At 39.5% G+C, this 22,744-nt stretch overlaps 1 protein-coding gene and 1 non-coding gene across 2 annotated transcripts; both read right to left on the bottom strand.

The window, feature by feature from the left end:
- Positions 1-375: 375 nt before the first annotated feature.
- Positions 376-482, bottom strand: LOC148211954 (small nucleolar RNA R71). Its single transcript, XR_015790574.1, has one exon. It is a non-coding gene; the product is annotated as a small nucleolar RNA R71 (small nucleolar RNA).
- Positions 483-21,804: 21,322 nt separating this feature from the next.
- On the bottom strand, positions 21,805-22,418 carry LOC111023871 (uncharacterized). The gene is made up of 3 exons (XM_022301369.1): positions 22,248-22,418; positions 22,068-22,160; positions 21,805-22,020 (listed from the first exon to the last, which is right to left on the bottom strand). Exons 1-3 carry the CDS (start codon positions 22,416-22,418, stop codon positions 21,805-21,807), a joined length of 480 nt encoding a protein of 159 aa, XP_022157061.1.
- Between the last annotated feature and the right edge of the window lie 326 nt (positions 22,419-22,744).

The following is a 22,744-nucleotide window of genomic DNA, read 5'->3' as shown; positions in this document are numbered from 1 at the left end:
AGATAGCGTTTTGGAGAAAAGCAGCACGTGAAAATCCCCTCCCCGATTTACTAACAAATTGTAATCTCGCATTATTTCTGTGTTCTCTAGGTAGATGCTCTTGAGTGCAATTAGAAATTTTATCTATCGTTTGTTGTTTTCTTCTTATGCATTTTAGAATTAACAAAACAAGTGAAAACATCTTTTATTTTTACTTTTGGTATTTCGAAATTACTGAATCGATTTGTAACCTATTTCCCTTAGGAAGCTATTCCCTTACTCTTTAATGGATACTGCTGGAGCATGGTTGAATTCCCTACCAACTGAATCGATCACATTATGGAATCATTAAACAGAAAATTTTTGATGCAATATTTCCCACCTTCCAAGAATGCAGAACTACGTAGCAAAATCATTAATTTTTAGCAGCTTCCTAGAGGATCTTTAAGTGAATCATAGGAGAGATTCAAAGGATTGCTTCAAAAGTGTCCTCATTATGGAATAACGCACTGTATACAAATAGAAATTTACTATAATAGGTCTTTATTGAGGCAACTTAGCTGGTGATAGAAGCCTCAGCAAATGGGGCTTTATTGACAAAGTCGTATGCAAAAGCTTTTGACATCCTAGAAAGAATTTCACGCAACAAGCATCAGTGGTCGAAATCCAGGGCTGCTTCTTCTACAAATTCGAAAGGTCTGGTGGCAGATTATGTAGTAGCAGACTTAAACTCAAAGATCTCACGGTTGACTGATATAGTTATGAAAAAAGTAACTACAAGTGAGGCTGGAGTCTCCAAAGCTAAGGTGAACGCTGTGCAAAGTGCTCTCTACCGTATTGTGAAGGTGAGCACCAGTTTGAGAATTGTCCAGACAATCCTGCATCAGTGTTTTATTTGGGTAACCCGCAACAGAATAAAAATCATGTGTATGGGAACACATACAAGCAAAGTTGGAGAAACCATCCTAACTCTAGTTGAAGACGAAACCAAACAGGACACAATGCAAGAACAAGTAATGCTCTAGTATATCCTTAGAAAACACAATACCTACCAGGTTTTTCAGGACAAAATCAGCAAGCCACTCAAAAGCCCCGAGAGACGCTAAGTTTGGAAGATATGTTCAAGGCTTACATGATCAAGAATGATACTAATGTGTAGAGCCAAGCAGCATTGCTGTAGAGCCAAACAACATTCTTGTGCAATATGGAAGTTCAGATGTTGGGTGTGTTGCCCTAAACTTGTAGTTTGTATTTTGTAAAAACAAATGTATATTCAATAAAGTTTTATTCAATAAATTTGTTGTTGAATTCATAGCATTGCATTGTCCAAAATCCAATAAACTAAACATCCGAGGTTATTTTACTGTAACCGGGACAGTATATGTACTGGGTATATATTTGATATACCCCTGATATACGAGGTATATATTTGATATACCATGACGATTCCAATGACTAGCTCGAGTGATATACAAGTAGATAATGTCCCGTGAATAACCTAAAGGGTCTATAGTATATGGATAAGGCTAGGTACCTTATCCTGTCAACACTATGAATACGGCCCACTCTGTAAAGGTTATAGACGACTCGATCCAGGTCGTTCATGTGGAGACATGCTAGTGGGGGTATCCTATACAATGAGTTTGTATAAGATCGGACCACGAAATAGCCAATCTTTAGATGTAATACCGTTAACTAATAGATTGCTGTTTCTTAGGATGACCAGACAACTCATTCTCAATCCTGAGTGAGTTATGGACTTCTGCCCGTGAGAGCTCGTTCTTTGATCCGTATGGGTAAGAGTGGCCCAAGTTGCCGACTCAATATTCCTACCATTTTGGGGACGAGACCGAGTGGGGAGCTGGGAACATAACTTCACAAGATGAAATTCACTCCTCCCCGACTTTAGGGGAGTAAATGAGTGTTCTCTTAAATGCTGACTCCAAGACTTGAAAAAGGGGCCCCACCCTCTCATTGGCCTGAGAGGGACTTCCGGTTATTGGTCGGACCATAACCGGGTTGTTCATTAGAGGAGCAGTGGTATTTAAGAAGTAAGATGTAACTCGGGGGTAAAACGGTAATTTGACCCAACTTGAGTTACGAGCACTCGTGAAGGATTGACTCGTCATTAATGGTCGTATATCCATGGACACGAAAACATTCTACATTGAGAAGAGTGCAACTGCGGTCTTTAGTGGAGTGACCCGTAGTTAACGAATGTTGAATCGGTCAAACTCATTGACCAAATTAATTATAAGGAAAAGATGCCATAATCGAAAATGAAGAGATATTTTTTATTCATTTTGGGTAGCATCGATTTCAGGGAATATTCCCCGATTCACATTAGTGGTTTTTCATCGAAGAAAGAGTTTGAGAGTATATGTCTTGCTCGTGGATCACACTGTACACCTGAGGAAGCTTCTTATTCTTTCCTATTTTTCATTATGAACTAAATTCCCACCTTCGCGGGGGGGCCTCATTCCAGTCGCATAACATGACAATGGGTTTTGGTTTTCGCTTTCAAAATCCAGAGGATTTCATATACCAAGATTACGTCTTTGGGGGGGGGGGGGGGGCTCAAGCTTGCTGCATTCATTGTTGCTATGTTTTAGAACTTTAAAACTGATTTAATAGAAGTGCACTTATTTTTCCATCTTACTAAACTTGTGTGTCCAACTTAGTTAGTGTGTTAGCTCACTTGAGGCTCGAGAGAGTCTTTGTTGAGTGGATTTGCTTCTGTTAGCTGTAGTTTTCCCTTTGTGAAGTGGGAAAGTGAATAGTCAATGATGGCGTTCACCCTACAACGCCTATAGATTGTTTGGATTGCTTGTTTTAGTCACAGCGGCAGTCGAGTTAAGGCATGTGTTGGGTATCTCGAGAGAGAGCCGTAAATATCTGGGCAATCAGTGTTTTAAAGTAATTTAGATAGCGTCTTTGAGAAAAGGAGCCAGTGAAAATCCCCTCCATGATTTATTAACAAATCGTAATCTCGCAGCATTTATGTGTTCTCTGGGTGGGTGCTCGTGAGTGCAATTATAAATTTTATGTATTGTTTGTTGTTTTCTTCTTGTGCATTTTAGATTTAACAAAACAAGTCAAAGCATATTTTATTTTTACTATTGGTATTTCAAAATTACTGAATCGATTCGTAACCTATTTCCTTGAGGAGACGACCTTGTTTAAATATTACAACAGGTAAATTAGTGTATACTTCTTGTATATTTCCTAGCTGTGAGGGAACCGAACAAACACTCTGCTAGCTAGAAAACTAAGTTGTGCTAGTAGCCTCAGTTCATGCTATGAGTGATCAATAAATTATGAACTGTAACAATGTATGGTGTAGTGTACCTGATCAATAAATTATGTACCTCCATTGTTTTTTCACTTCGTCTCTCTGGAACCTGCTTTTTTCAACTTTTGCAATCCCCCTAGCTATCCGTGGTAATATTGAGGACTTTATTATTGAATGTCTATCTATTCCCTTAAAAAACAGAAAACATATTATATGGAGCAACGCTATTGGTGCCATCCTTTGGAGCATTTGGTTGGAGAGAAACAACTGAAGCTTTGGGGACATTTATAAATCTATAAATAGTTTATGGGAGAATATAATTGTCTCTACATCTACTTGGTCCTCAAAATCAAGGCTCTTTTGTTATTATGATATATCTACTATTTCTCTCAATTGAAGTGCTTTCATCTAGGCCTCCTTTTTTGTATGTATGTCTCTCATATAATTTTAATGAAATATGGTACCTCTTCTTCTAAAAAAAATGTACCTGATATGAGAATTATGTTGGTATGTCATGACTCCTTGTTTATCAAAAGGATGTCAGAAAATAAGTGGTTCTGCTTAAAACATGGGCACTTCTCTAGCTAAAATCAAGTTATTAGTGATAATAAGTTTCATTCAGCCAAGCCTCATGTGTTAAGGACAACGGTACCCAGAGTACCCCACGTATCTCCACAATGGTATGATATTTTGTCCGCTTTGGGCATAGCCCTCACGGCTTTGCTTTTGGATTCACCCAAAAGGCCTCATACCAATGGAGATAATTGTCCTCTCTTATATACCCATGATTATTCCCTTCCCTAGTCAATGTGGGACTTTGTTTGCAATCACCTTACAAACCCAACATCATGCAACTTGTAGATTAATAAAGTTTTAAAGAAATGTTCAAAATAGTTAGTTTAAAGAGAGTAGATTTAGAAAGATTTTATGTTTTCAACAAGATTTGGTTTGTATGGTTAATTAGTTGGTTAGAAGGGAATTAAGGAGTTAAGTATATCACATACCCTTCTAGCTAGACAACTTTAATGTTCTTCACTCGAGTGACTTTAAATTTGGAATACTTATTTTTATGACTGCTGGTTTTTTAGGGTAGAATTGTTTGTATATAGGTTTTGGGGTATGATATAACCCTTAGTTTCAAGGGTTAAAAGAGTTCTAAGCTATAATATTTTAAGTCATTCTTGGGTATATTCTATTCACTTTATGCACATACATTGTCTTTAATTGTTTATATTCACATAGTGTTGGGATAATGGAGCCAAAACAGGAAACCCATGTCCTATGATGAAAATGATTTTCAAAATTATTACCAATTCCTACAAGGGGTAGGATATTATTGTTTTATAAAGATTACAATATTGTTTTTTTATAAGAACTAGGATATTTGGTCTCTTATAAATAGAGTCCTTATGTTAAGGTTTCATTTGTACAGAATCCAAATAAAAGAGACTTGAGTGGTTGTGGGCAGTGTTGAAAAGGAGCTCGTATCCCATGGGTTTAGTGAGTGTTTTTTATTCCTGTACCTAAGTAATTATATTAGATTACTTAGAAGGGGGTTTTTTGTTGGGACCTCTACGGGATATTTTTGGGGAGAGTTGTTGTAACTAATCCTTAACAATGTTAGTAAATTACTCACATCTTAGTGGAAGACTGGAAGTAGCCCTTAGTGGTGAACCAGTTGTTGTGTCGTTTATTCTTGTGTTTACCGTTTTTCTTCCTTGTTTGCAATATTGTGGTGTGTGTTTGATATTTTTGTGGAAGGGAAAATTATTCAGGACCATTAATTTCCCAACACATAGGTCATCTTACTTAACACCATTTTATCACTTTAGCAAATTCCTGTCTGTTTGGTAAATTTCATGAAATAGCACCAAGCACAACTTTGATGTTCATATTGCAAAAAGCAAAGTTTCGAAATGCTTCATTTAAGTCAAATCACAGAAGTTTGGTGTAATGCCCCGCGTTACTCAGGTTAGATTAATCTCAAGTCTCGAGGTTTAATCGAAAATTATTTTAATTTATTTTAATTATTCTACCTTGTTTTATTATGGGGCTGTCATGGGTTGTTGTGAGTTTTATAATTTTAATTAATGAAGTGTTTGTTTTCGGCCTTTGTCCTAGGCCGTTGGACTTGGTTGTTTTATTTTTGTTGTTGGAAGCATTTAAAGTTAGTGTTGTTGGAAATTTAGACAATATAATTCTTTTAACCCATGGGCTTCTTTTTCAAAATTTGGGTAATTGGGTTTTAATTTTGAAACATAGAAGAAAAGAAAGAAAGTGTAACAACCGAAAAAATATATAAATATATATATTTAAATTATTATTTTTAGTTGTTTTCTTTTATTTTCTCAATGATAAACCTTTTTGTTTGAAAGATAACTTGTTCTTAGAATTTAAAAAAATAAAAAGAAAGAGTTTTATTAAATCTTTATCTTTTTATGTTAATCCTTTTTAAAAAGAATTCATTAGGGTTTGTTATAAAAGCCCTTAAACCCTAGGTTTTATTTTTCTTAAACTGCTAGACCTAGTTTTCTCTCCAAGAGAAAAAGAAAAGAAAAGAAGAAGAGTTTTGATATTTTCTCTCAAAGATCGGTAAGTTTTTCTTTCTCATTGTTTTAGTTTTATTTTTCTTGATCTTTAGTTCTTTAATTCAGTTTATTGGGAAAAATTTGAGGTTTTTGTTTTTAGAATAAAAGATTTTAAAGACTTTTTACCCTAAAAATTTTCCAGAATTTGGGTGATTTTTCTATAAAAATCAATAAATTGTTAATTGTTTTATGGAAAATTCTTGGAAGTTTTATTTTATAAAAAGATAAAATTTTCCAGATTTAAAGTCCCCAAATTTTCAATTGTTTATAAGGTTTTTAAGTTTGTTTTATTGAGAAAATTTTTGTAAATTTAGTCTGTATTGAAAGATATTTTGATTGATTTGATAAGACTATCCGGATATGCCATGATTCTATTTTGAGGAACATTTTGCTTATTTTTGGTAGTAGCCTAATTTGGAATTGATGGATTTCTGTTCTGGCTTATTTGTGGGAAGACACTTTTGTGGTTTGACATTCATTGAGAATGAAAATTCATGTGTGTCTTATTCACTCATATGACCTCATACTTAAGTAACCGTTCTATTTGTTCTAGTCGATATTATTTCGACAACTCTCTTCTGGTCAATATTATTTCGACAACTCTATTCTGGTCGATATTAATTTGACAACTTTGATAGAAGTTTTTGATTGATTAGTGTTACCGACGGGTAACCACATATGTTCTGTAGGCTACCCAAATAATGCAACCTCCCACTTTGATTTTGAAAGTAAGAATGAATGTAACATTGTTTTGAAAGTTTGAATGATTTAGTTATTCGAAAGTTTGACTAGAAATTTTATTTTATTTCAAGACTTTGTTTTCGAAAATCTAGTTTATTTTGAAAGTTTTGAAAATTGTACTAAATATTTTAAAGGACTTTATGAGTTTTGATCAATTCGTATTTTGGTTTACGAATGTTTTGAAAGGAACATGAATTTCGAAATTCGATATGGAAATTGCTTATTGAGTATTTTTGTATTCATTTTTGTTTTCCTAAATGTTTTTCAGATGAAGGATCGAATGATCGTTATAGTAGAAGGTGAAGTTTAGCGTTCTGGCATGAGTTTGAATGTCATCTTCCTATTTAGTTAAGTTAGTTTAGAAAAATTAAATTGCTTCCGCTGAATAATTTTAGTTCTTAAAGTTTCTTGAAAGTTACGTTTCCGCATTATTGTTAGTCTGATTGTATTGTAAAATTTGGGTTCTTACAGAAAGCCCTAGAAATCTCCCATCATTCTTCTTAACAAGTTGAACCGCCAGCCCCACCCCCTCGTGTCTCCTTCTCTTTCACTACCCAACAGCACTACGCCTATTCCGACAGTTAGCGACCTCTTCCCATTGCGACGCATCATCGTCCCCAGCCAGCAGCAGTAGACGGCGCGGCGATGAGCAGGCTTTCAGTGGCTCTAGCGTGCGTCGGTTTTTCCAACGGCGGATGGGCGACGTTTCTACCGATTAGCGGTAACCCACAACCCGTACCACCTAGACTCGGTGACCTATGTTCCTCCTGTAGTGTCCAGCAGCATCAATGGCGGATTTGAAGCGTTTTCACTGCTACCAAACGCAAACAACAGTGTTTTCGTAGTGTTAGGCGCCTACCCATATCCGTTCGAAGCTCGATCTAAGTTCCTCACGCTTACTTGAGTTAGATCTAAGTTACCTTCTTTCAAACGAAGTCAGTTGTGGTAAATGACCTTTCAAAAAGCCCCTTAGAACCGATTTCTATGGCTGGAATCTTGTTTTAACTTGCTGTCTTTCATCTCTTAATGCCTATGTGTTAAATCGACACAAGGTTTAGGAGCGTAGCAGTGTGTAAGTAGCACCAAGGGGCGGATGTGTGCGTTAGTAAGTGCTTTTGAATGGTTTCTTGTCAAATTTCCTTATTGTTGTGCATCTCATGTACGTAAAAAAAATTGTCGGTTTGTAGATGCTATTGATGGGTTGTGTTCTTGCTAAAAGTTTGTTTTGATGTTAAGTGATGTGGTTTTTCCTGATATTATGTGCTGGAACAATGTGTTACGAGATGTTGGAGTATTCTTGATGTGGTTCTTCATGTTGTTATGTGCTCAAAATTAGTTGGTGATATGTTCGAACCCTCATGACGTGATCTTTCACGATATAAAGTGCTGAAATTTATTTGTTAAGATATGTGCCGACACCTCTGTTGTAATCGTACCTAGTAGGAAGGGTGGGGAATAGTTTGTGTGGATTAGTTGGACGTTCTTCTCGTAGTTTCTAAGTGCAAGAGCATCCTAAATCAAGAGAATTATTACCATTGTATTGCATATCGTGTAGAAAATGCCAGGATCTTGTTGTTGAGACTTGTGACCATGTAACTCATGTTATCTCGTGGCTTGGGCTATTATGTTAGGGTACTTATTGTAGGAATGAGCTGAACAAGGTCAAATGGTGTGTCATTGTGTTCTGTAATGCATTACTGTTTTGTTGGATGACTTTGATATGGAAACATGTTGTGAGGGAATTGGAATGGTATGATAGGATTTAACAGAGGACCATGTCTCGAATGTGGGGCCTGTCTGTAATGAGAGGTGGATAAACGAGTGGAACGACTTCGAGGCAAGTGGTCGAGGATGTTACGTCACTACTGGGTGTCGAGGCTCCGTGTACAAAAGGTCGGGGGTCAGCATGATGAGTCTTTTGATGAGGAGTTTTGGGTCTTGACGTGATGGCGGTCAAGGATCGATACGCTGAGTAGTCGTTGAGGCGTTAGGTACAAAAGGTCAATGGTCGATGTACAGTTTGAGGCCTTGAGAATAAGGGTCAAAGTTAAACGCCAAGCTTCTGCAGAGAAGCGTCAGGACCTTGGGTACAAAAGGGTCAAGGGCCTATACGATTCGAAGAGTTAGACTTAGACGGCTAACATAATTAGGCTAGAAGGAACTTGGGAAAGCTAGTGGTAAACGGGCTTTGCGGTCGAATTTCTGTGACACTTGATGCTTGAGATGTATGTGTGTGTTTTGATTTATGTTATTCCCTATTGTTGATGATTACTATTTGTAGTATTGTGATATTTGTTGCGATGTCAAGCATGTCGTCTGTGTTTAGTTAGTGAGGGCTACTTATGGAGTATTTTATATACTCACTCCCCCTGTAATTATTGTTTTCAGGTGCAGAACGAGTCGTTCGCCGTGGTGATGACGTGGAGGAGGCTTGACCGAGAAAGGACCATTTAGGCTGCGTTAACCTTACTCAGGATAGTTGAATTGTAGTTTGTCTATTGGAGGCATAGGGACTTATTGTTAGTAGTGGACTAGTTATTGTTGTTTTCTTTTTGTGCGATGTAGTATTTTGTTTCCTTTCCAGTTGAGCCTTTGTCGTCACTTGTTTGGATTGCCCATTTATCTTGGATTTGTTGGCCAAATAGAAGTTTCTTTTCTTTATAAATTTATTAGCCCACTTAGGACAGACAATTTACGTTTCGGATTGAATCACATACTGACTAAGAAGAAAAACAAAACTATCCAATAAGAAAACATAAATTAAATGCGAAAATATTAACGGCAAGAAATTTAAAACTAAGCTAAAATTAAAGATAATAACATTTGGGAGGGGTTCAGTTGTCCAGGCAAAAATGAAGAGGCACTTCCTTTTGGCAAATCACGCAGAGCTTCCTTTATTGCTCTCATTTTCTTCTGAAGAGTCTCTCGTGGGCTAATATTCCTCTCCAAAACTGCCAGATTACTCCAACAAAACCTTGAATCCAGTAAGGGTTACAGTACATGTAGATAGGGCCCCCGTCTTAAAACGCTTCAGTGTGGTGAATATGCTGGTCTTACTCTTCTTTGTCTGTCGCACAAAAACAGATTGTGCCTCTCCTATACGCGTGAGTTGCTTTTGGATCTTGGCAAACTGGGCCATCATATCATTGATGGCTATCGTCAGGAGAGCTTTGCGTCTGGTGGGATCTTGGAGCATCAAATGCTCTAATATATTTTTGTCAATCACCAATTTGTCTGTAATGGGTTCCTCACCCTCCAAGACAGGAATATCTATGTGCAAGCAGAGCTTGGTGATAAGGCTCAGAAAGAAAAGGCGACCGATTTTCTTTGAAGCGCATTGAGCAATCTCTCTGTGGATGAGCTGTCCCACATCTATTGAGTGTCCCTCAAGAATGTAGGCCAACAGAAGGACCCTGTCCTTTGTAACAGACAAATCATGTGTTGTGGGCATGACTCGGCTCTTAACAAAGTAGAGCAAAACGTTGGCTTCTGCTGTGAGCTGGCTAAACTTTAGAGAGCGGGTGCCTTTGTTAGTTATCTCTCAAGAAGCATAATCAACCCTTACTAGCAGTAGGCCATGGTCTAGCTCACGAATGGAGGGCTATTGTACTAGCTCGTTGAAGATTGCATGCGAGATGCTGGGGAGCATCAAAACCTTGTTGATCCGCTCGAGGGACCAATCCACCTCGACGTCCTCACCATTGTGGGGCTCATCCTATCGGGATCAAAGTTCGCTTAAAACTCGCGAACGAGCTTGATCAACACTGGGATGGGGGGCGCACAAAAATGGTCCCACTGCATTCTCTTCGCTCCCTCATTGATGAACGACCACATGTCCTCTAGTTTAAGCCCCTTTCAAGATAGAGATCACAAGCTTGATAGCCCTGTAATTGGATCGCTTTTCTTGGTCCACAAACCGCTGGAACGTCGCTTGGTGCGAAGACAGTACGTTGATCTTTTCGGCGGAGCTGAGCAGTGGCTGAACCTGCAAAATAGAGGGAACTCCACTGCGCCGCTTCTCATCAGATGGGGAAGTTGACTTGACTGATTTCTTTTCCGTGGGTGGGGGCGGAGGTACACTTGTGGCCTTCGATTTCTTGGCAGGGCTGGGGTAGGGCAACAAAAAAGACGAGCACTTACTCTTTCGAGTTTGTGAAGTAGGGCCAGCGGTGGAGGCGCTTTTTGGAGCCACCGTTGGGTGAATCTCCTCAACTACTGTGGGGGAGAAAGCGGTGGAGATGGGAGTTGGGTTGGTAGGATTGGTGATGAGAGTCGTTTGAGTGGGTGGTGGGGGCGGATTATTGGGAGAGAAGGGTGCTTCAGTAGTCGGGGCGGCGAGAAGGGCGGTTGATTTTGTGGGGTTAGGCACCGGAGGGTTTTCACCAGAAGGAGGAGGGTGGTCGATTTCGGGCTACGAGAGAGAGGCGATGAGGTCAGGGGTACTTACTTGAGGGTTAACAACAGGTAGAGGCGGCAGTGGAAACTTGGAATCATCGGAGGTTGCTTAGAGCTTGTTAGAGTTTGCTGCACCGGGCTTCGCTCACCTTAAGCCTCAGGCGGCGAGATTGTTTCTCGAGCTTCTCGGAAATCCTCGTTGGAGCCCTCGCTTGTAGAGAGCTACATTGTGAATGCTGTCTTCCAATTTGCCTTATGCTTAATCCGAGACATGGCAAGGCTAAGATTTCTAAAACGCAAGGGAGATAGGAAAGATTTGGGGGAAGCTTAAGGATGAAGGTAAACGGTCAGGGCACATAGATCGGGAGGAGGCGTGGGGGACGTGGGTCTTAAAAAGGAAATGAATTTCACATTAAACAAACAAAATCTCCTCCACAATTTTAATTTTAATTTTGAAAACCCTTTCTAAAATCATAACTTCCCAAAATCATGTAAATCCCATTTATCTTCCCCAAAACTGTAATAATGACTAACCTCTCGCCTCACTTGAATTAGCCGCATTTGGCTTTAATATTGCTCTACACGTCTGCCACGCTTTAACGCTCCCACCTGCCCACTTTATCTTTCTTCGTCAGCGACATCACTCCCGTCATTACTGCTGTCCACCTTGTCTTGTAAACCACACTCTGCTCGACTTGAACCTTATCCCCTTGCAAAATTAAAACAAATGAAATTAGACTTCGAGAATTAAAATCAAACCAACTACATATCAAAAACTCAAAATTAAACTGTGGGAGCAATAAAATGATCTATCATTGAATTCTGCTTCATTTATTCCTTCTTTGATCATGCTCAATCGGTGGCGAAATGGTGAGCTCTGACATCTCTCACCACGTTCTCACCATAGAAATGCTAATGCCTTTGTCCGTTTACTGTGAATTCTCGTTCATAATCAATTTCCTACACTTAAATAGCTCAATGAGGGAATACATGTGAAACCAAAAATGGACCTGGCCATCTGGACTTGAGCTTTCATGGAAAGAGTTTTCATTTCGAATTGTAGAGCAATACTTGCTGGACTTTTCCAAAATGTTGTGGCTGGATTCGTGCGTCATGCCATCGCTTTGTCTTCTTTTTATATATTTTGGCATTTCCGTACACATCTCACCTGAACTCCTCAAGCTCCAGCAATTGCAAGTGTTGTAAGTCCCCTGTTGCAGCATGATCTAAATTTAAGTTATTGAGGGCCCAGAATGCCTTATGCTCCAGCTCTAACAGGAGGTGACATGGCTTCCCAAAGACCAGTTTGTAAGGAGAAATACCCATGGGCATTTTAAACGCTGTACGGTAGGCCCATAGAGCATCATCCAATTGCTCAATCCCTTCTATTAGTGCTGACTACCTTCTCCAAAATACTTTCTATCTTTCTATTGGATATCTCAGCTTGCCTATTCAATTGGGGATGGTAAGCTATGGATACCTTGTGTCTAATGTTGTATTTGGCCAGAAGTGATGCTATAACATTGTTGATGAAGTGGGAGCCTCCGTCACTGATCACGGCTCTAGGTGTGCCAAATCTTGTAAATATGTTATTGTGAAAGAACTTGGCAACCACTTTTACATCATTGTTGTGGCAAGCTACTGCCTCGACCCATTTCGATACATAGTCAGCTGCTAATAAAATGAAGAGATGTCCGTTGGATGGAGGGAAAGGTCCCATAAAATCCATGTCCCAGTCATCAAAGAGCTCCAGCTCTAGGATATATGTTAGCGGCCCTCTGGCACTAATTACAATGTTGAACGAACTCGTACGCGTCCTTGAAGATCATGGGCCAGAAGTATCCGCTCTAGAAGACTTTTGCTGTTGTGCGCTGCTCTCCAAAGTGTCCACCAAGTGTGGAGTGGCACTTAATTAACACCTGACATGCTTCAGCATTGGCAAACACCTCCGTATCATCTTGTATTGGCAAATTCTATAAAGGAATGGGTCATCCAAAAGATCAAATTTGCTCTCATGCAGAAACTTCTTCCGTTGTTGCTTGTTCAGTTCTGATGGGAATATCCCTCTCGCGATATAGTTAGCCATATCAGCCATGACTCATCCTCTTTCTCATTCAAAACCTCTATCGCCAGCAACTGCTCATTTGGAAATGTTCTTCTAATTTCTGTCTCTTCCTTGAAGCTTCCTAGACCTGTCAACCTGGATAACTGGTCAGCAACCAAGTTTTTCGTTCCCTTGTTGTCCTTGATCTCTATATCAAACTCTTGCAGCAACAAAATTCTGCGAATCAACCACAATTTAGCGTCCTTTTTTGTAAGCAAATATTTTAATGTCGCATGGTCTGTGTAGATTGTTGCCTTAGATCCCACCTGATATGCTCTAAACTTTTCGAATGCGAACACCACTGCTAATAACTTATTTTCCATTGTGGTGTAATTTATCTGCGATTTGATTAGAGTTTTGTTGGCGTAATATATCGGATGCAACAACTTTCCTCTACATTGAGCAAGGATTGCTCCCACAGCATAGTCGCTGGAATCGCACATCAATTCAGAAGGCTGCGTCCAGTCTGGTATGGTTATTATCGGTGCATGGGTGAGAGCATATTTTCAGTGTAATGAAAGCCTGCAAACAACCAGATGTGAAATTAAATTCTTTATCCGTAACGCCCCGAGTTTTTGAGTTATTTTTATTTTAAGATTTAAATTGTGCATTTTGATTTTTCCTTCACTTGTTAATTAAATTAATTGATTTCTAATTTTGGAGTTCTCATTTTGGGTAAATTAGAATTAATTTTAATTTTGATGGATTAAGATAAATTAAGTTTTCGAACTTTGGGGGAGATTTTTAAATAAATCTTAAATCCAAGGTTTTGGGAAATTTAATTTTTAACTTTTGGATTTATTATTGGATCTTAGAGTTAAGTTAATCATTTTATCTTGGGTTGTTGTGGATTTTATTTTTAATTACTAAAGTGTTATCTTTGGGGTTTTGTTTTTGGCCTTCTTTTAAATTTGAGAATTTGGGCTTTTTAGTTTTACCAAAATTAAGTTCGAATAAAAGAAAAGAAATTATTGGAAAATGTTTTAAAATAAAACAAACCCTAAAAAAAATAAAAAAATATTCAATCTCTTCCCTCTCCCTCTTCCTTGTAGCCGTCCCCGCTCCGATTTCTTCTTCTTCCTTCTCAGTGTTGCAACCGCCCCCACCCTCATCCATCTCTCACCGATGGCAACCCGTGCAGCACTAGTCGTCATCTACGCTTCTCACGATGGCGACCAGCTGCGCAACAGGTGGCGCGTTTTCCGTCGTCGGCGGTCCGAGCATAGAAGTAGCTCCAACGTTGGTCTGAAGTAGCCTACAACGGTGCATCATCGCGAACCAGCCAAGATCCGGTTACAGCGGCGGCGCTTCACATTTCTGGTGTCTCGATGGCAATGACACTCGAGATCTCCGATGAACCGCAGCGTCGATCATCCCTCCACGATCACACCTGTAGCAGTGCATCTCCTATGGCGGCAGTAGCAACCCGACGACGTGTTTCCCCACGATGAGCACCCAGATAGCTTGATTTGTGATCCCGACATCCCAGAATCGCATTGATCTCTTCGTTCCCGATGTTAGACACTTACCCACCCTAGTATGAAGTCGGTTTACGTTACCCATGCCTTTTTGAGTTAGATCTAAGTTACCCGCACCTAAATGAAGTTGATTGTGTTGTAATGAGCCCTTTGAACTACTAATGGTTAGAAATCGTTATGCCGGTTTTTGAACTACTAATGGATATTGTTGGGTTGCATGTTTCTGTTCTTTTTGATATACATTACGAAAATGTATTGCTTTCGATTGTTGGATATGACTGGAAAGTTTTTTATTAGTATGGTTGGAAGTGATTAATCTTTGACGTTTGAAAGCATGTTCGAGATGACATGCATGTGTTGGTTTGTATTATTTAGTTTTATGTTTGCTTAGTTAGAAGTTGTTGGGTTATTGCTTTTGCTCTGTATGATGAAAAGCATGCTGGAAAATTGTGTTGTGATTAGAAGTGTGACTGACTTATAGATGCCTTGGGGGGATTAGTTGGAATTGTCTGAAGTGTTGTAACGGACTAGTTATTTGTTATTCTGTGACTTGTCTGAAGTAAAAATGCATACTAGTCGTTTGGTTATTTAGAGTCCTTACTGTCTGGGAATTATGTGATAGAATCCTAGCAGAGGACTATCATTTGAATGTGCGGTATATTGTGTAATGAAAAGTGGATAGACGATGTAACGCCCCAGGATTTTTAACATTCCAACAGGGACCATTACTAAAAGCCACCTAAAACAACCCACTCGTACTAGAGAATTTAAACCACTTGACGTATAAACTATGACCAACTCTCACCACGCTTCTGCTGCGCTATTCTGATCAATAACACTTACAAGAACTTGCACTAAGCAGCCCAAACACCACTAACGTTCTAACGAAACTCAAATCCTTCAAAGTTAATAATTTAATAACAAACTAACCTTAAGAAACTTCTCAAAGAAAACTTCACTAATCATAAACCATCTACTACACGAATCTAACTTTCACAAAAACAACAAGCAAAAGATAACTCAAGTTCAACTTGAACAAATGCATTATACTGATAAATATCCTCAACGTATTACGTCACCACAAGTCAAGTAGCTACACAAAATTACGGTTCTCAAGAAAACGAGTTATCAATCCCAGGACATCCCCTAAATATGGGACTTCACAAAACACTTTATTAATCTAATAACAGACTTAAGCCAAAAAAATAAATAACTATAACTATCCTATTCAACTTGAAACTTAACGACGCAGAGTTAACGGGTCTCTCTAATCAAGTCTCCTCCTCGCCATCACCATCCCAGGAGCTAGTTCGATACCTGCAAACTGGAGGGGAAAAAGAGGGATGAGTACAACCACAATACTCAGTAAGCAGCCCTTATCTGAAGGGTCACGCACAAACAGCATACTTATCAAGGAAACAACGTGTCATGCTTATTAAAGAATCAACATATCATGCTTATCACAACTCTCGAGCTTTGAATAAATAGAAACATATCATAAGAAGCAGTTTATGCAAATGTTTAACTATACATGTACCGTACATGTCAAACTCATCCTTACATATTAACACACTAGTTCTCTTTCTTGATTCCTCCAAGGCTAACTCCTTCGAATCGCATCGGCCCTTGCCATTTATCTCCAAAGCCCGACACTCATCTACAGAGGCTTGGCGTTTGACCTTGCCATTTATCCACAAGGCCTTGAACTGTGCATCGACCCTTAACCATTTTTACCCAAGGCCCCGATGACTTCACCATCTATCGGCCCTTGACCATTTTTACCCAAGTCCCCAATAGTATTCCTTCCAAAAGACTACTCGCATCGACCTTCGACCGTTTTTACCCGAGACCTCGATACTCAGTTAGTGACGTATCAGCCCCCGACCCTTTATACCCGAGGCCCTGACACTCACCCATTCACTTTCCCCAAGAATCCAACTCTCACCAGAGTTTTAATATATGCTTTCTTAAGCCATGATTCATGCATCTTTCAGCTCACAACCACAATTCAGCATGCTTCCACAACATAAAAAACATTCTAATAATTAAATCATAAACCAATCATGCTCTCACAATATAACACTTCTTAACAACAGCTCCACAATGAGTTTCATCACAACAAAGCATAACCAAACAAATTTTAAACAATTAAAGCCCAACATGGTTCACCCAAAACAGTTAATATCCAACATCAATATTCAATAAGCATTGCTAGATATAATACAACACACGAAACACACCGAACAATTCATGCATACTCAGACAACAAACATCCCCACAACAATTCTCAGCAGTTCAGCAAAGCAGAAATTACACCATTATCACCGACAAATATTCAATACTACTCCAAGTATACAGATTAACACAAACGAGAGTTACCTGGCACAATAGCGTATCAAAATCAATATTAAACACCACAAAACCAGCACATTAGAAACCATCTAACACACATTAACGCACCCGCACGCCCCTTGTCTACTTACTTTGTTATGTCTCAAAACTCTCACAAGAGTCCTACTTGCTACTACGTCATGCCTCATGCATCAATAATCTCATAACAGTCCAATATGCGATACACCAAAATGATCATATGTAAAAACCAACCAATTTAAAATAGTCCAGCATGATCCAACAGCTCCAACAGGCATCATTCACAAAAGAGGCACAACCAACAACTTAACCAAAATATAATCGATAGATACCCAGCATACATCAAACACAACTGATTTCTCATAAATCTTCAATATGCTTTCGAAATAACAGATTATAGTACCAGTATATTTTCATCATGAAAACAAATTAAAACATAACAACAATTCAAACATAGTCATCCAAGATTACTTGGTTACAATTTATTCACACAACCACATAATTTTCTCGAGATATATCAACAGTTTTATCAACAATGACGTTTACTAAATGATAACAACGATAAGCAATCATGCAAATATCACACATGGGCACACGAGCAAACAACCATATCATATCGGCACACAACAACCAATCCCTCCAGTAAGAAACTACTTACACAAGTGCCTTGACACGTTATTAAGCTTGCCGAAGGATTTCCTACACCATAGGCAACCAGACTTAAGTTAGAAACTAACTAAAATCACTTTAATTAAATCAAAATCCAATAAAGGTGAGTTGTTACCTACTCACTCACACTAAAACCTCTTGGGTTAAGGGTGGGTTGACGTCGAGGGGGTTCGGGCTCCCAAATCTGAGTTCAAAAGGCCTTAAGCTTGCTGTTTCGATGTCTAAAAGCAATGGGTAATGCCGATTTGGGTCCGAATAAGAGTGGGTCAACGTTGAATCAATGCCGAAGGGGGTGGGTAACGCAAATCAAGCTTCGTTTTAGTGTGGGTAAGCGTCGAACTTCGCCGGAGTTATGATAAGGTGCTGCTGGTCGTGGGTTGCTGTAGAAACTCGCCGGAACCACGACGACAACTAATGGAAACACTCCAGACTCGTGCTTACCGTCGCAGGACAGCCACCCGAGGGAAACGTCGCCACTGAAACGCCGTGGGAGAGTCGGACCTGCTCCGGCCACCGTGGGACGTTGCTGCTGAGTAAAATGATGCCAGAATGCCGCCGCTGCTGCCACCAATCGAAAGTTGCCGCTCCTTCGTGTTCCTTTGTCGGCGTGGAACAGATCGTGCCGCCGATGGAGGGCTGGGTCGCTGGAGGGAGCCATTGCCGGTGTTGCTTCACCGGAGAAGAAAATTCGAAGGGGGGGGGGGGGGGCTGGCAGCTGCAACAAGAAAGGTAAGGGAGAAAGAAGAAGAGGAAGAAGAACAAGATGGGGCTAGAGTTATTTTGTTTTAATTCCCTTTTCTTTAACTTGTTTTAAAACCTAAAAGCCCAAACCCTTATTCTTGAAGGTGGCCCAACTAAATAAAACAATCACCCAAAACAATAAGCCTAATAATTATAGTTTAAAAATCAAATAAAACCCACAACCCTAAACAAAATAGTTAACTTAAACTCTAAAACCCAAGAATAATAATTCAAAGAAAAGTAGAATTTATGAAGGAAAATCCTAAAACCCCTGAATTTAAGATTTTACTAAAAATCTCCTACACAGGTCGAGAACTTAAATTATCTTAATCCAATGAAATTAGACTTAATTCTAATTTAGCCAAAAATTAGAATTTCAAAGTTAGAAAATCTAAGAATTAAAGTTATCAACTTAGGGAAAAATCCAAAGACACTATTTATCTCTTAAAATAAACGAGTCAGAGAACGCGGGGCGTTACAGACGAGTTCCATGGCCTCGTGGGCAATGATTGGGGCGGTTACATCACTATTGGGTGTCGAGGCTCCAGGAGAAAAAGGTCGGGGGTCGGCAGACCAGTCTCTGTAGATATGAGTGTCGAGGCTCTGGGGACAAAAGGTTGAGGGTTGGTATGATGAGTCTATTTGAAGATAAGTATTGGGTCTTGACGTGGTGGTAGTCAAGGACCAATACGCTGAGTAGTTGTCGAGACCTTAGAAAAAAATGTCAAGGGTCAATGCACAATTTAAGGCCTTGGGGATAAATGGCAAGGTCAAATGCTAAGCTTCGGTGGAGGAGTGTCGGAAACTTGGGGATAAATGTCAAAGGCCGATACGATTCGAAGAGTTAGACTTGGAGGACTAACATGGTGTGTTGATGGGTTTAGAAGTATCTTGAAGGAGCCGAGTTTGAAGCCTTGGGAATAAATGGCAAGGTCGAACGCCAAGCTTCTGTAGAAGAGTGTCGGGGCCTTGGGGATAAATGTCAAGGACCGATACGATTCGAAGAGTTAGAGTTGAAAGACTAACATAGTGTCATGGGTAAAAGTAGCTTGAAGAAGCTAAAGACCGGTGGGCCTTATGACTGAAGTTACGTGAGTCATGATATTTTGGATGCTTGTGTGTGCTTATTGATTAATTGTTATGACCTATCAATGAATGATTTCTAGTTATCGTATTTTGATGATTTATGTGATTATAGGCATGCTGTTTTGTGTATAGTTAGTGAGGGCTACTAGCGGTCTTGTGGTGGGGGTTACTTGATTGCATGTGTGGATTAATGAGTGTTATGAGTTATTGATGCATGAATGCCAGTTTGCCGAGTATGTTGTTTGTGTGTAGTTAAAGAGGGCTACTTACGGAGTATTTTTAATACTCACCCTCCTTCTAAAATTATTGTTTTCAGATGAAGATCAGGTTCATAGTGATGGTGATGGTGCAGAGGAAACTCGAGAAGAAGGACCATTGCTAGATTCCGTTTAGTGTTAACTTGTCTAAAATAGGTTGTTAGGAGTTCTTGTTGAATTAGTTTATGTCCTCCGTTATGAGCATTGACTTGTCTAAAGTTCAGAGGGTTAATAGAATGTTTTAGAGGACTTATCTTTTTAGTCTGGATTCCTGTAAAGATTACGTACTTGGTTTCATTGAGAAGCTTAGGGAGTATGTTTAATGTTATTGAATTTGCTAACTTGGATAGATTGAAGCATTGATTAATTGTTTTGGTTTTGGTATATTATCGGAGTGGCGCAGTGGAAGTGTGGTGGTTTGTATTTGCTTAGTTGATTCGTTATTATCTTGTAGGGTTATGTTTTTGTCGAGTAGGTTGTTTGCCTATCGTCCTTTACTTGATTTAACTTGGCTTGACTTAAACATGAGAGTTAGGTGTCACTTGTCCACAGAGGGCAAGTTGTTTCGTCCATTTGATAAGTGAAGTGTTCACAAGTTTGAGTTGAGTAAATAAAAAGCTGAATTATCTAGGTCAATTTGGTGGCATTATGCCTTGGGAGGAAGTTTGGAGATCGTAAGCCTGGTAATGTTGCCCGTGTAAGTTATCAAATTTGGGGGCGTTACAGTAAAAATCCAAATGCATAATTTAAATCTTAAAATAAAAATAACTCAAAAACTCGCGGCGTTACAAACTACCCACCTTAAAAAAAAACTTTCGTCCTCAAAAGTTGATTGGCTGCACTACTCTAAACGTCGGGGCGTTACATTATCGTTCTCAAGCAAAAAATAAAGAGGTTTAGAGATTTTCGAAAAGTCCTTAATGAATCTACGATAGGACCCAGCGTGCCCTAGGAAGCTTTTGATGCCCTAGACATTTAAAGGGGGGGAACTTCTCTATGCCTCTATCTTTCCCTTGTTCACTTCAATGCCGTTTCTGGAGACTCTATGCCCTAGCACAATTCCTTCCTATACCATGACGTTACACTTCTTCCAATTCAAAGCTAAATTTATTTCTTCACATCTTTGCAACACCTTCGTCAGATTTTCCAAGCACTCTGTAAATGACTTTCCAAACACCAAAAAATCGTCCATAAACACTTCGACCATTGATTTCACCAAGTCAAAAAAGATAGTCATCATACACCTTTAGAAGGTTGTTGGGGCATTGTAAAGCCCGAATGGCATCCGTCTGAAGGCAAACGTCTCGTTGGGGCATGTAAATGTCGTATTCTGCTGCTCTTGAGGGGCTATCGTAATCGAATTATACCGACTGTAGCCATCTGAAAAATAATTATATTTCTGAACTACCAGCCTGTCCAGCATTTGATCAATGAAAGGGAGACGGAAATGGTCCTTCTTTGAGGCTTTGTTTAGCTTGCAGTAGTCCATGCATATTCGCCATCCTGTCACTGTACCAGTGAGAATCAACTCGTTTTTTTAATTTCCACTACTGTCATGGTCCCTTTCTTAGGCACACGTGTATCGGGCTTACCCACTCGCTGTCTGAAATGGGGTATATAATGCCTACATCTAGCCGTTTGATAATCTTCTTTTTCACCACTTCTTTCATTGCTTGGTTAAGTCTACGCTGGGGTTCTATAGAGTTCTTGCTTTCTTCCTCCAGTACAATCTTATGCATACAAAAACTGGGGCTTATTCACATCTATCGGCAATGGTCCACCCAATTGTTGTCTGATGGGCTTTCAGCACATTTAACAACATCTGCTCCTTCTCCATAAACAGGTCTGTTGCTATGATGATTAGCAATGTCTCTGACAAACCTAAGTAGGCATAGTTCAAATGTTGTGGCAATGCCTTAAGCTCCAAGATTGGCGGTTGTTTTATAGATGGCTTCAACAGTTTGTATTCACGATTTGCAAGGTCTAGGGACTCGTGCATGCACTTAACTGACCTTTCACTGCTGTTCGTCCTTTCTAGGTATATAACCTCAGGATCTTCTTATATATCATCAACATCACTTCTAGAGTGAACAACTTCCAAATGCTATAGGATTGCTTCTTCTTCCAACTTTTCCATTAATGCTTCATCTAGAATCTTAAGCACTTTGCATTCTTCTGATTCAATAGAGAACTTTATTGAGTCATACACTGAGAATTTCACTTCCTGATCTTGAACTCGCATTGTCAGCTCCCTTTTGTGGACATCCACCAATGCTCTCCCTGTCGCAATGAACGGTCTTCCAAGGATGATAGAGACCTCCTTAAAATAACAAAGTCAGTAGGGAAAATAAATTTATCTACTTGTACCAGGACATCATCAATTTTTCCCTCTGGATGTGTGCTGGATCGATCAGCAAGCTGCAAGGTGACTGTGATGGGTCTTGCTTCTCCTATTCCTAGCTTGTTGTAAATGAACAGAGGCATAAGGTTGATGCTGACTCCAATATCACACAGTGCGAGCCCTATCTTCTATCCTCTAATAGAAACCAGTATGGTAAAGGTCTCAGGGTCCTTCATCTTTGCTGGAATCTTGCTTGTGAGGATAGGGCTGCAAGCTTTGGTCATTGCCACCGTTTCGTATTCTCCCTGCTTTTTCTTCTTTAGGAGTATCTCTTTTAGGAACCTCACATAATTTGGAATTTGCTTTAAAGCTTCCATCAACGGTATGTTCACATGCAATTGCTTTAGCACATCTAAGAATTTCTTAAACTGATCATTTTGCTCTTTCTTCTACAATCGCTTGGGGTACGGTCGTGCTGGTCTGTAGTCTGCCGGAGCATTATCATGCTCTACTTGCTTTCTTTTCTCGAGCACTCTAGCCTGTGATTATCCTACAATAGATACTTTAACATTCACTGGATTGACTTCCTCACTGGTAGTATTCTGAAATTCCCTTGGTTACTCAACAATCTACACTGATGCAAATGATCCTTCAAATCGCCTCTGTGCTGCTACCTGACCTTGATTCGAGAAGCCTGGCGGAT

Source organism: Momordica charantia, assembly GCF_013281855.1.
Source record: "Momordica charantia cultivar OHB3-1 chromosome 4 unlocalized genomic scaffold, Mcharantia_2.0 BLBB01000004.1, whole genome shotgun sequence".
Taxonomy (NCBI): Eukaryota; Viridiplantae; Streptophyta; class Magnoliopsida; order Cucurbitales; family Cucurbitaceae; genus Momordica; species Momordica charantia.
The sequence above is the reverse complement of the archived record's forward strand: the minus strand, read 5'-3'. Positions and strand labels throughout refer to the sequence as shown.

Bases quoted from the DNA above. Each gene is read 5' to 3' on its own strand.
- LOC111023871 (XM_022301369.1), bottom strand. From the start codon at position 22,418: ATGGAAGCTTTAAAGCAAATTCCAAATTATGTGAGGTTCCTAAAAGAG. The intron at 22,161-22,247 runs GTTTCTATTAGA...ATTTACAACAAG, and splicing joins CTGAGACCTTTACCATACTG to CTAGGAATAGGAGAAGCAAG. The intron at 22,021-22,067 runs GTACAAGTAGAT...TGTTATTTTAAG, and splicing joins GAAAAATTGATGATGTCCTG to GAGGTCTCTATCATCCTTGG.